We start from the raw sequence: 14131 nt of genomic DNA on the forward strand, positions 1-14131 counted from the left end.
AAAACAGTTTGAGAGATTTGAAAGTAAATTTTGAAATATTAAATTCAAAATTTATATATGTGATGTACATGTAAATATATTTTAATTGATTCAAATATATATACTTTTAGTTCTTTTAAAAAATAATACATAATTTAACATTTTACTTGATATTAGACAAAAAACTTAAATAATAAATAATAAAATGGAAAATCATTCATACCATTGTAAGTTCAAAATGTGTCATTTATTGTTATACTAATAATTAATAAAACTTTAAAAATCTTGACTAAATATGAATAAATGTATATCTTTTATTATATCTTATCAGCAAATGTATTTTCTGTTTGTTTTTCCATCCATCATTAATAATATTTTACTTATTATTATTATTATTCGTCCATCATTCTAATCCAATCCGCCAAAATGTTTATATTCGAGTTCATGAAAATTTAAAATAACCAATTGTGCAAAATATTTCAGGCATTGGATACAAACCTTACAAGAAATGTCTCAAATGAATTTAGTAGGAAATGGAGAGATTATTATGTGCGAGAAGTTCAGATACAGAAAATCATTTGGATTTATGACTGTGAACAATAAAAGCACATGTACTGTTCACCATTGCATTTTTACTATTCATTACTGCACATTTATTTTTCATAATCCAAAATTGAACAATTCTCTGAGTCTGAACTCCGTAGGTAATTTACCTCTATAAAAAATGGTCCTACAGCTTATACATGAAAACAAAACATTTTTTTTTTTAGCATCAATTCAGGTTCATTTTTAATATAAAGCCGGCCTAACCCAAATATTTTTGACCCTAACCCAACTAATCTGAAATCACCCTATCCATTTTATTATATATACTATACAATGTTTTTTAGATCAGTGCAACCCATTTGACCTAAACATCACCCACTTAAGCTAAAAACAACTAATTTAATTAAAAATTAACTCATTTGATATGAACTCAAATTAAAATCACATCAATTTCAGCCGAACATCCGAAGGTGACCGTAGTCAGGTTTGATGTTGTGAAAGAGTTCTAACGGGGATAGATTATTAGTATTGAAGGACGTCATTCTGTTGATGAGATAAGTTGAGGTAAGTACCGAGTCAGGCCAGTATGTGTAAGGAACAGATGCGTATTGAGAAGGGTCCTGGTAGTTTCAATGATGTGCCGATGTTTTCTTTCGGCGACACCATTTTGTTCGGGCGTATACGTACACGATATCTGGTGAGAGATCACATGTTGTTTAAGAAATTGAGTGATTGAGATGCTTGAGTATTCACCGCTACCATCGATGTCAAGGCCTTTGATTTTATGGGAAGTCGATGTCTCAATATTCATTTTAAAATTAACAAAGATGCTAACAACTTCCGATTTTTGGCGCATAGGGAACAGGCAGGTAAATCGCGAGTAATCATGGACGAAGATGATTCGAACACGTCAGAATGGATTAAAGCAAGAATGGAGTGTTTTCTATTAGAAGATGATTCGAACACAAGTTTGTTACTCTTGGATTCATTACATGAATGGCAAGAAAAATTATGCGTATCTATATGAAGATGCGAATTACAAGAAGCAATGCAAGCAAGAGTTCTTTGATTGGGATGACCCAGTCTATCATGCCACGGGATAAGACGCTTGGTAGAAGCTCGGAGCGCTTGTTGAGGAGAGGAAGATGCAGGCGCCTGAAGAGGATACAGACCGTCACAGCATGGTCCACGAAAAATGACTTGGTGATTCATCAGATCCTTGAACAAGAAACCAGAGGGATCAAATGTTATAGAAATATTATTGTCCTTGGTTAGTTGAGAAATGGATAATAAATTGTAGTGAAGAGCAGGTGTATGAAAAATTTGAGAAAGATTAAGCTTACGAGAGGGAGTCGCTAGAAATCCCTTGTTGGAATTTGCTATGCTAACCGAACTCCCGTCGCCGATGGTAATACCGTCAGTCCCATTGTACGGGGCAGAAATAGAGAGATTGTCCAACGATTTTGAAATATGAGACGATGCGCCCGAATCGAGATACAAATCTGTATACGCCAAAGAGGAGTTAGCGACAAGAGCTTTGGACGGAGCTTTTGCGAATCTTGGCACGTAATACGTGTTCAACCTATGCCAGCAATCTGTGATCGTGTGCCCTTTCTTTAAGCAATTTTGACATATGGTTGGAGCAGTGGATGATGAATCTTTGTTGTAGGTGTTGGGAGCATAGGATCTGGTTATGTTCTTGCGACCGCGCCCATGATTTACAAATAGAGCCGTGTGAGGGTCGTCTATCGGAGCTGTATCGAAGGCTATATGGATTTCTTCACTTATAAGAAGTGAGTAAAGTTGATCAAGACTGAGTGGGTGAACCATGGTTCTTATGGATGTCTTGAAGGATTGCTAGACCAGATGAAGACCATTAAGAATGTGAAGAATTATGTCTTCATAGACAATATGCGATCTGGCAACAACGATTTGATCCACAAGAGATTTAACTTCATTTAGATATTGGATCATGGTAGAATTCTTGAGCGAGATGTGGTGAAGCTAATTTTTAAGTTGAATAAACTTTGGATCTATTGGAACACTGAAATCTGATTTCAAGGGTTTGCCAGATTGCCGATGTGGATTCAAGATTTATAACATAGGGAATAATCAAAGCAGGTATGGTGGCGCATATGGCTGCCGCAAGATTTTGATCAATGAGCAGCCATTGTGCGTAGCTTGAGTTGGAAACGTTAGTGCTGTCAGTTTGGGTAAGAAATTTATCAGGGATGGAAGATTTTGCATCAAGAAACGATTCAAAGCCGTTTGATTGGCAGATCTTGGATATCTAAGAGCGCAATAACAGGTAATTGTTGGGAGAGAGGGTTTCGAACGATGTTTTTGAGATTAGAGAGAACGAACTTGAGAGACGAAGAGATAATCAGAGTTGTTGAGGTCGTGGTCTCCGTCTGTTCGCCGATCTGAGAGGTAGATGAGCTCGCCATCGGAGCCCTGGATCATAGAGTCTTGTCTGATACCATGCAGAAACGCAAGGTGTTCAAGAAAGTCATGCCAGAGATACAGGAGTGTATAATAAGAAGAAAAGCTAGTAAGAAAACTTTATTAAGAGAAGTGATATGTAGGTACATAAGTGTACATGTCCATTTATAAGAAAAGATAACAGCAGTTCGATACATAATTCAGAACAAAGAATTTAAGCATGAGATGTTTTATCATGTTGTTCTAATAAGATCAATTGCAAATCAACCAATCCTTACCCAAAAATTAATTAGATCAACCAAAATTCAAAATTTTCAAGGCTCGTGTTATTTATTAGAAAAATTATTACGTGCTGAATTCGGACAATAAGAACCATCCAAATTTACTAAATATTTATTCAATAAATACTTAACAAATTCAAACGACTCTTCCAGTACAAACTTGGCACGTAATAATTTCTCCATTTATTGACAACACTATATACTTGAGAGAAGAAGATAATTATTAGTGTTTGACTAAAATAAGCAAATATTATTAGAGAATTCATTAAAAACGAGATAGGAATATGATCAACTTCCATTTGATTTTATAGTGATCTTATGATAGCAAATTCATTTTAAAAATTTGTAAAAAAAAGTTAATATAACAACATGAGATCAACTACATAAATTCTTTATCTCCATCATTTCCAATATAAAAATAGCACTACCAAATTAAAATCGAACTTTATTTTAAGAAATAAAGAAATCTTTTTGATCACACAACATAGATTAATAATAATAAATACATTTCTTAAAGTATAAAAAAAAAAACAATTAAAAAAGAATTGTCCTAACAAAAAATTGCTGGATTTACATCAATGTCTGGTACTGCATTAAAATGCTAGAAACTAAAGCAAAAACAGCAACTTCTAATGATTTATAAAATATAGAGAAAGTCTAAAATTAGATTTATATGATTTCCAAGGCAAAGGAAGTCACATTCAACATTTAATAAAGTTATCTATATTAAAAGTTAGAAAAAAATGGCCTCTATTCAAGTTAATTACCACAAAAAAGATATAAAAATATTCTAAAAAATTAATAAATATGATAATAAATGAAGAAACACTTTAGGAGAACATTATGAACAAAATCAAATATTGATCCAAACAGGCGATGTTAATATCCATTGAGAATGAATGAATGAAAGTATACGATCAAATGCTATAACGAGTGATTGAGGCTTCGTTTGAGATGACTTTTTTATTATTTCTTTAAATAATTTTCTATTAAATTTTTTTTTAAAAAAAATTATACTAAAAAACTACTTTAGGAAGCAGCCAAAAAGCTTCAAAAATAGTTCGATATCATTATAAACGGTTGTGGAGTGAACAAAGAGTTCATAACCCGATTTAAGCTAGCTCAGGGAACAAAATTGAGTTCATATTTGTATATGGATTATGGAGCAAATATGAAATATTCAAAGTAGGGTGCCTTGCTGCATGCTATTTGTAAATAAGATAGTTCTAATACTTGTAAACTATGGTCGGAAAAAAAATGAAAAATGAAAACAATGAATAAAAATATTTTAATGGATATGAAGCTTCAAGTTAGCAGAGCAAAAAAAATGAGTTTGTAAAAGCTGAATCAGCCTAGTTCTCAAAGAGGGCAAATGACAAACTTGTAAAAATAAAAATATAAATATAAGGGTGCAAAAATAATTTATTTTGCATATCATCGTTTTTTCACAGACTTGTTTGTTAGTGCTAGAAAAGTTCAACATAATTGGATGAAAATAACGGGAGGCCAAGAGACTCTGATTTTTGGAGCGCAAATTGTGTGAAAAAAAGGTTGGTTGGCAATTGCGCTCCCTCAACACTACACAGTTCTGCCCTTGTTTGTAACATACAATTTTCATAATAATGAAACATAATTATTATTCAAAATTGTTAGAAGAATAATTATACCTAAATGTGATAATTTTTAAGTATCTTATATGCATGTTGTAGAAGAATATATATAAAAGAGGATAGAACTTCTAACGTTAAGAGGCTTAGTGATTAAACCAAAAAGTGTATAGGAGAGTTATATGATAGGATAACTTAAGCCAGATTTATAAAGTTATAATCAGATCAACTATGTTATATGGATTTGAGTGCTAAACAACCATCAATAACTAAGAAGAGTGGAAAAAATGAGAAGGTTAAGATGAATGTATGATAAAATTAAGAAGCATAAAATGAGAAATAATTAAATTAAATAGATAGTAATCCTAACGCCTATTGATGTTAAGGAAAAAAATAAAAGAATTAGAAAGAAAGAAAATGGTGGAACAAATACTTAAGGGCTATAAGTTGTGCGAAAGACGCACAAAATAACATTAATAGTGATAACATTCAAAAGGAATGAACTGCAAATGAGAATTCATAAAATAGATTCATGGTAGTTGAGGTGAGAGCAATGATAATGGTGGTTGTAAATAACTTTCCAAATCCTTCCACCCATATTACTTTCAAGTACTTGCTTTCTCAAGCATAGCAGCATGATTAAAAACAAAATAAACAGGCATTACTTAAAGAAAACCCATTTAAATGAATCCATATAATCAAGAACTTTTCGTCCATCGAGGTCCAATCAGATTATGATCAATTTCAAGCAATTAACTACAGCTATTCTATTATGCTAGTTGATTTCAATGAAATCAACTAATATGCATTATGATTGATGACCTTATATTTAAATTTAAACATGGAACTGCAATAAAACTATATATAACCAGGAAATCTTATATATTAGGCATGAAGTTTATTGTAAAGAAATACCTTCAATCACAGATGGTTACTACACAAGTTGCATTTTTTCCCTAAGACCATCTCCAACCAAACTCCATACCACTGTATGCCATCCGTTATTTGCTCCATTCGAACTCCAAATCGCACACCAAATTCCGGTAGGTGAACAGTGCGATGCTATTCACTGACGCCACAAAAATTTGTTGCGGGATTTGCTAAAGAAGCGCGCGAAAGAGAAAAACGCACCAAAGATGATTGCAAGCGCACAAGAAGAATAAATGGCGTTCGATTGGAGAAGAATGACTGGATTTTTGGAGTGGAAAAAGGGTTTTTTGGTTGGAGATGCCCTAATCTACAGAAAACTGCAAAAATAGCATGATTTAAATAAACTTATATTGCATAAGCTGCATGAAACATGGAACTTTCCTTCAGTAGTCTGACATTATGATTAATAAGCATAACGATTGAGACATGTATTTCCTCCAGCAATAATGATGATATATTCAACGAATCATATAAAGTATAGAAATGACAATCAAAGCTCAAAGAAAGCTCGATGAAACAAAACATCCAATGTAAGGAAACATTCAATGCATTTAAACAACAGCTAAATTAAACAACATAGAGTATTTGTCTCACAACATCATTAAGAATTCGGAACAGAAAATATAAAATCATGTAAGGCAACCAGCACCAGATCCATAACACTGACACAAAAAAACAAAATCGAAAAGCGTACCGATGGATTACTACAAGAGCAAATCCCTAGCATTAAAGACTCTTCCATTTTACCTAGAACCTCAGCTTGGTGAAGAACCACCTGTTCTTCCCTGTCTTGAAGCGCTCCTCCAACCGCGCCTTGGTCTCCTTACAGGCCGTGACCTTCTTGTCCCGAGAATGAAGAGAGTCAAGGGTGACGATGTCCTTCAGATCGACGTCGAGGGTGTATCGGGTTGGCATGATATGGGTGTAATTGACAACCTTGAGGAAGGCCTTAACCCTCGATTTCTTCGCCGTCTTCTTCGCGGAGTCTTTTCGGATGACTTTCTTGGGGTATTTGGCGATTCCGGCGACGAGGCAGTGGCCGTAAGGGCGATCGCGTGTGCCATCGTCAAAGGACCGGATGATAACCGCCTTGCGGCCGGCGAATCGACCGTTGAGAAGAATTACGGCCTTGCCAGGCTTCAGAAACTTCACCATCTTTGAGTTTTCTACCTTCGACGGCGCCTCGCTGCTCGCTGCTTCTCCTAGCCGGAGCGATTGAAAACCCTAATCGAGAATATATAGCGGTGAGGTCAGGTGAATGTAGCGAGATTACGAATTTGTCCTCGTTGTGAAAAGCCCACGAAGGCCCAGCCCATAAAATCTTATCCTAAGTGTATTCTGATTGTCTGATTTCACTTAAGAAAAATAGAACAAAGGCATATTTCTCTTTATTATTTTCTTATTATTATAAAAAATTAAATAAAACTTAGGCATTTATGACATAGTTTGTGTTGGTTCTTCAATTTATTAGTTGTTTATATTACCAATGCTCAATTATTTTTTTATGATAATATAAAAAAAATTTATAACCCTGTTTTTATTTATTAATTTCTTAATAATTTGATATGTATAAATATATAAATTATTTTTTTATGATAATATAAAAAAAATTATAACCCTGTTTTTATTTATTAATTTCTTAATAATTTGATATGTATAAATATATAAATTATTTTTTTTATTTTACTTAAATGTTAAATATGAAAAAAAAAAACTTATATGAATATGTATAAACTTTCAAAAAAACAATTTTTTTTTCACTCCATAATTTTACAATGTAGAATTAGTTCTATATAGGCTAATACCAAACTAAGATGTATCAAAGTGAATAATATTTTCTCTAACAAGGCATAAGGAGTTTAGACGGGGATTACATTATTATTTTTTGTATGATAGAACTCTTGATTTTGATGTATTAAAAGATGAGCAATTACTAAGGGGAGGCAACAAAAGACACGTAGTGATGGGAGATGCGTGTGATAAGACTAACAAATTTGACTAAGGCCTCCTAGAAGAAAATTTATTCTGTCCGTTCACCAGATGACGTCTGGAGGGAAATCAGAGAGTGCCACATCATTTTTTTGCTGTGTATCAGTGTTATGTATCGATGTGCGCCGGGTGACATGGCACGCTCTGATTTACCTCTAAATGATCTGGTGAATGCAAAGAATAATTTCTCCTCATAATGAAGGCATAGGAAGAAGTTTCATTTGTCTTTATTTTATTAAAATGTAAAGGTCATTATGGCATTTACTCAATTGAAAAATGTGAATTGTGTTCACAAAGCTCCATAAAAATTGATTCTTAACTTTTTTTAATTATACACATTGTAGTTATTTTGTCTCTCTTAAATGTCTTTAAAAGTTGATAAAATGTAATGAAATAAAAACAAGTGATTAATTTTTTAAGTAAACTTAAGTGCAATTTATTGGAAATAAAATGTATATTAAATATATTGAATTAATGTAAAATAAATACATGTTTTTATTTTTTTTATTTAATTTAAAGTAAAATAAATGCAATGTAAAACTCATAACAATCGTGATGATAGTGGTGACAATTACTAGCTGCAATTGCTGAAAACAGCAAGCAGTAGTTAGTAGCAAAGCCTTACATTGAGGTCCTGGTTGGGTACCCAATACCCATGCACGCCCACCCATGGTGACTTTCGAGATGACGGGTCCACCCATACCTACCAACTTTTCATGCTTTTTGAACACAGCCTGCCACCGACTGATGGCCTTGAGGCTTGTTTTCCTTTGCTTTGATTGCAAACTTTCAAACTGCATATAAGAATTTATCATAGTCGTAGCGTGGTTAAGTGCGGCACACTACATAGTGAGGATTACAGTAATATAAGATATACAATAATTAGCAATAAAAAGCGATTTAGCCCCTCGATGTTTAGTACCCATCAATATCCACCCACAAGGTCATGGGCATACCCATATCCACCTATACCCATTGGGTATGAATGGGTACATAGCTGGGTGTGAATATGGGTAATCAATACAGGGCTCTGATTAGTAGCAGTGCCAACCATAGAGAATGTATAGTTAATTTAGAAATGTACAAATCTAACGTAAAATAATTGAAAATTTTATTCAGCGTTCAAAAGAAGAGAATGCGCAGAATCCATTGCCATTGTAGCGTTCCGCAACATCATTTTTCTTATGGACGGGTAGCTATCGCTCTCACTCTGACTCTGCGAATTCGTTGGATAGGATTTTCGTACGGAGAAATGAGGGTTTAAGGAGGGCATTATATTGTTTTTATATTTAAGAAATTCCCCGTGATGATCTAAATTTCATATTAAATTAAATAATAATTTAATATCTATATCTAAAAAAAATGTTATGGGATAAAATATATTTCATTTTTTAAAATCGATATTTTGGGCTGTTTGATAGCACTTAGGATTTGATTTAAGTAGGATTTCGTAAATCCTCTAAATCTGAATTTCAAAAATCCTAGGAGGCCTAAATACTGAAAATTGTTTGGTATAGAGCGGATTAAATCCGGTGAGCAGATTTAACGAGCGTCCTCCCTCTTGCGCTCATAAAACTTTAAATTCGACAAAAAAGAGGATTTCGGAATTCCGGGATTTAGCACAAAAAGGAGAATTTTCTGTCTACGGCGGCTTTCATTTGCTATGAGATTTAGTTTTGCATGTTAAGCGGTTTGACTGGATTTCTCTCAAATCAACCTCAAATTCAGCCTAAATCTTGCTACCAAATAGCCCCTCAGTGTTATTTTTGAAAGAGCACTAGGATCATTTCAAACTTCGTTTAAGACAGCTTTTTTATTACTTTCTAAATCAATATTTTAGTGTAAAAATTTTTAGTTCAAAAAATATTTGCATTAAAAAATTATTTTTAAAAACAATAAAAAAGCTGTATGAAATGAAGCTTCAATCATACATCAGAATACCCCCTTTAATCATCCAATATTTTGAGACTCAAAATGTCCAAATAACATCAAAAACAAGTTATCATAAAGCTGTAAAATTCATCTCAATCAGACATTCATTTTGACTAATAAACATACGAAATTCAAGAGTAGTTTTGTCCTAATGATCTCATTAAATTTTAATTAAACTTTGAGTACTTAATTTAAGCTTATTTGGACTTAGATCAAGAAATCCTTAGTATCATTGAGCTTATCTTATAGAAGCACTCATTGTCACTATAACTTTACTAAAATAAAATTCAAGTGATCACAAAATGAATTTTGAAATTTTTTTGTCAGAATACTTAGATACTTCTGAAGTTCAGGAGAAATTATTCTGTGTGGAGACTGGACGCAGAACGTCATTAGGAGACCAATCAGAATGTGCCATGTCAGCAATACCAAGCAAGGGGTGACGTGGCACATTCTGGTTGGTCTTTGGATGACGTTCAGCATCTGCATAGAATAATTAATCGAAGTCAAACAAAGCATCTGCCATCTAAAAACAATACAAATGTACATTGGTACATTTTCCAGCTTTTCTTGAAAAAAAAAAAAAACCCTGTTTGATCCCTCTCAGTAAATATACCAATATTTATATTTGATCTATCTAGCCAGAAGAACTGCTCAGAGCTCTGCAAAAGATGTTCAATTACATGAGCAACAATCAATCATCTGACTCTATGTTGTAAACTCTATTCAACCAAATAGAATGAAGTATCATATGAAACAAATCATACTTCACAGGCTTGTTGCTCCACAAAAAATGCCTCTGCACCTTCTTTACCCCCATCTGCAACTCCCTATACTCAGACTCAGTGATGGATAGCAGTATTTCTTTCAGTCTTCGCAAATCCTTCTCTGGAACAATAACAGAGAACTTCTCCCAGTTCAAAATCTCAAAGAATGGTGGCACATAATTGTCAGCTATGATCACAGGAACACACTCAAAGAAAATAGACTCTACTATTCTTGGGCTGTTGACCTCATATCCCCTGGGGCAGATGCAGTACTTGCTGCTCTTCATGTACTGAATGTAAGTCATCTTCCTCCTCCCCACACGAAATGTCGATGGGCCGAAAATCTTCATGTCAGGGTCCTTGTTCTCCCAGTGCTTCAGAAGAATACTGCGAAAGCCGCCATGTAAGTTTCCGGCGAAGAAAGCGAGAGTCGGCCTTCGGTTCCAAGGCCTTCCGCCGAGATCTTTGAGAGGATTCTTCAGTGAACGAACATTGGTTTCAGGAAGACAGACATCCCTGCCAAGCTCAAATCCTATGCTTATATCAGCAACACAGAGGGCACGAATGCTGTGGTCCATTATCTTTGTTACATTAAGTGCCTGAAACAAGTGATAGTTGTTAAGTAAGAAGTTCAGAAGCATATTTCATTTTGTATGAAGATTTGGGCTTTGTTTCGGACAGCTTTTGTACTGCTTTTTAAAACGACTTTCTATTTGAAATTTTTGTACAAGATAGCTGTTTTGGAAAGCAAGAAAAAAGCCGTCCCAAACGAAGCCTTGGAATACCCAGTCATGGCAAGCAACAAGAAAGTGGTCAGCGCCGCCTGTTCTATTCCAGAAAGGATATTTTGCTGCAATCATGTGTAAATAGTTCTGGAGATGCCTTCTCATGTTAGTTCGATTATGGGAATCAGGAACATAAAGTGCCAATTGTAAGAGACGAGAGCTGAATGGCATGTAGAAGAGATGAGCCTGACTTGGATCTTTCACCAGGTAGTGCTTGTTGCTCTCCATCAGTTTCATGAACCATCCTTCAGCTGCATAAATACCTTTGAGAATTGGCTGATGGAATATGGGTTTTTCTCCTTCTTGATAGATGTAGATCTTAAGAGTCTTTTCCATCAGTTTGTAGCTTCTGCATCAAGAGAGAGTTTGTTAAATATAATGCTCTCATCCAAAACTGTTGAAGATTAGTGCATCTCCATGCAATGGAAGTGATTCATCACAAGGATATCTCCATAAAACTGGTCAGATAACCTTTTAAACTTTGAAATGTTTCGGTACAATGGCGCAAAAAGTTGCCGATCATTTTCTGAAATGTGAACATTCTCAATTTCTGTTTTAGCAGCTAATATCTGCCTGTCATGTGCTGATGACCATCTAGGTCTCTGCAATTGAAGAAAAGTTCACTTGAATGCAAAGTTCTAGTAGATAGAAACCATACATTATCCAAAGTTGAGATTTTTTTAGTAGAATGTGAATACCATTGAGCGGCGCGAAGCACGGTTTTTGAAAAAGAGGCTATTCATTTCAGACATGGATAGAGGAAGCTTCATCAATATATTCTTCTTGTTCAAGATAGTTACATTGCTTGCACTAACATTTACTTGGGCCAGGAAACTCTCAGATGACAGAAAGCTTTCATTATCACTAAGTTCTTGTTTTCCCTGCTGATTTAGTAAAGTTGCAATATCTGCTTCTGTTTCTTCTGAAAGTATGGCATTCTTGCTTGAATTCACACTTGATACTCCTTGCATGCTCATCAATTCATTATCTAGAATTCTTGTTTTCTCAACAGCTAAATGAGAATTTCCTTTGCTATTTCCATCTTCCATGAAAAGAAAGCCATTATCCAAATCCTTCTTTAGTATGGTTTCGTTGCGAAGATCGCCGGAAAATTCGGTATCAGGGTTCTCATCATCATCCAGCCAGTTACCATCATCAGAGTCATTGTTCTGCAACTCTCCATCTATTTCACTGACACTTGAATCAAGATCTGGTTTCTTAGAAAGCTGCAAAAAGTTCACAGACCCATGCGAGTTACTGAAAAGAGATGGCTTTCCAACTCTTTGGGATTGGGAGGAAAATTCTTTGTTTAGCGAACCCCCATCAAAAGCTTTTGGTAGCTTTGAAGAAGGATATTGAGTTGAATAAATTCTTTTAGAGGGAAGTGTGAAGGCTTGAAATACCAAAAGAACAGACAGTATCAAAGCCATAACTGAAACTAGCCTTCTACTTCTGCTCTGACACAGCCTTTGAAACTGAACAATACAACCTTCCATATTCAATTCTCTGAAACTTTAAAATTCTCCCCTCAAGAAAGCCTAGTTGGAACTTGGAACATGCTTTGCCAGCAGAAAAAAAAAATAAAATAAAAAAATTATACCATTGATTCTTAGGGGGTGTTTGGTATAGGATTTGTCCGTCGTTTTTAGTAGGATTTAGCGTAAATCCAGCCAAACTCAATCCGGGCCGTTGTAAATCCGGCAAATCAGTAAATCCAGGATTTACGGATTTACGGCATAAATCCAGTAAATAATCCAGGATTTTTGGATTTACGGCATAAATCCAGTAAATCTGTCTAAATCCTAATCTCATTCCTATTCGGATTTAACGCGACTTACAGTTGCGGAATTTCTTCCTGCGGCACCCGTGTCGCGATGTGTTGCCAAACAACTTCTCTGGATTTAACAAGATTTAAAATTTGTCATACCAAACATTTTTTAGGATTTATGAGCTTAGGATTTACTAAATCCGGATTTACAGGATTTAGTAAATCCTACTAAAATTGAATCCAATCCTATACCAAACACCCCCTTAAAGCTCTTCCACTAAAGAGCAAACAACAAAGAAATTCACCGAGATATATAACTGAAAATTTCTAAACATGGAGAAATGAAACACAAACATAAAACCGAGACAGGACCTTAAAAAACTGAAGAAATTTGCAACAGAAACTATAAAATTGACCTCAAAAGAAACGGAACGGTTTGTTTAGCAATCACAAACTACAATAATATCGGACTTCTAGGGTTTCGATTTTGAAATTATTAACAGAATCGATCGAGCTTTGTATGCCATCAAAACATGATTAGAACAGAATTTCATCCGCAACACAGGCTCTTTATTACATAAAAAGAAAAAAGTCAGAGCTTTTGAAGCTAGAAATCCTTACTGGCATGCTTGAAATAACGATATAGGCCTACAAAATCATTGGGATCTGAAGAAAAAGTTTTGATTTGGGGTTTTCTTCAACATCGCTTCTACTAGTCCTACTCAAGTGAGGACAACAATAAAGACGGCAGGATTATTATTACAGGGAAATGCATTGACGCAAATTGGAGACGTCCAAGCGCTAAAAACAAAGGAATAGTAGCTTGTAAAATAAAAATTATTCTTTGTGGGTCCGAACTTATCCAGAGATCAATGGGAACTCTCCACATCACTATGTATCAGATGATGTGACGCGTTTTGGTTGATCTCCGGACTGTCCGGTGTCCGCACAGAATAGTTTCTCCTTATAAAAATAGATTGATAGGTTGGATTGTAGCTGACCTGAAATTGATTTGATTTGAATTCAACCTGTTTATTCAAAAATATCAATCCAAATCTAATCTGCGAAGAACCCAAATTACTTGAACCCAATTCATTAATCCATT

The 14131-nt window shown here is 34.5% G+C and overlaps 2 protein-coding genes across 3 annotated transcripts; both read right to left on the reverse strand.

Moving 5' to 3' along the window:
* Positions 1-6314: 6314 nt before the first annotated feature.
* On the reverse strand, positions 6315-7005 carry LOC110095187 (60S ribosomal protein L27-3). Its single transcript, XM_020820618.2, has one exon. The coding sequence runs from the start codon at positions 6938-6940 to the stop codon at positions 6533-6535; it is 408 nt and encodes a 135-aa protein (XP_020676277.1). The 5' UTR covers positions 6941-7005; the 3' UTR covers positions 6315-6532.
* A 3277-nt stretch (positions 7006-10282) lies between these two features.
* LOC110095155 (probable glycosyltransferase At3g07620) lies at positions 10283-13815 on the reverse strand. 2 transcript variants are annotated; one of them, XM_020820571.2, is made up of 5 exons: positions 13648-13815; positions 11957-12817; positions 11730-11860; positions 11259-11607; positions 10283-11072 (listed from the first exon to the last, which is right to left on the reverse strand). In XM_020820571.2, exons 2-5 carry the CDS (start codon positions 12752-12754, stop codon positions 10401-10403), a joined length of 1950 nt encoding a protein of 649 aa, XP_020676230.1. In that variant the 5' UTR covers positions 12755-12817; positions 13648-13815; the 3' UTR covers positions 10283-10400. The 2 variants fall into 2 exon arrangements, with proteins under 2 accessions (XP_020676230.1, XP_028554147.1); XM_028698314.1 differs by lacking the exon at positions 13648-13815 and having other exon boundaries at positions 11957-13640.
* Between the last annotated feature and the right edge of the window lie 316 nt (positions 13816-14131).

This window comes from Dendrobium catenatum, unplaced genomic scaffold (assembly GCF_001605985.2).
Source record: "Dendrobium catenatum unplaced genomic scaffold, ASM160598v2 fragScaff_scaffold_1063, whole genome shotgun sequence".
NCBI lineage: Eukaryota > Viridiplantae > Streptophyta > Magnoliopsida > Asparagales > Orchidaceae > Dendrobium > Dendrobium catenatum.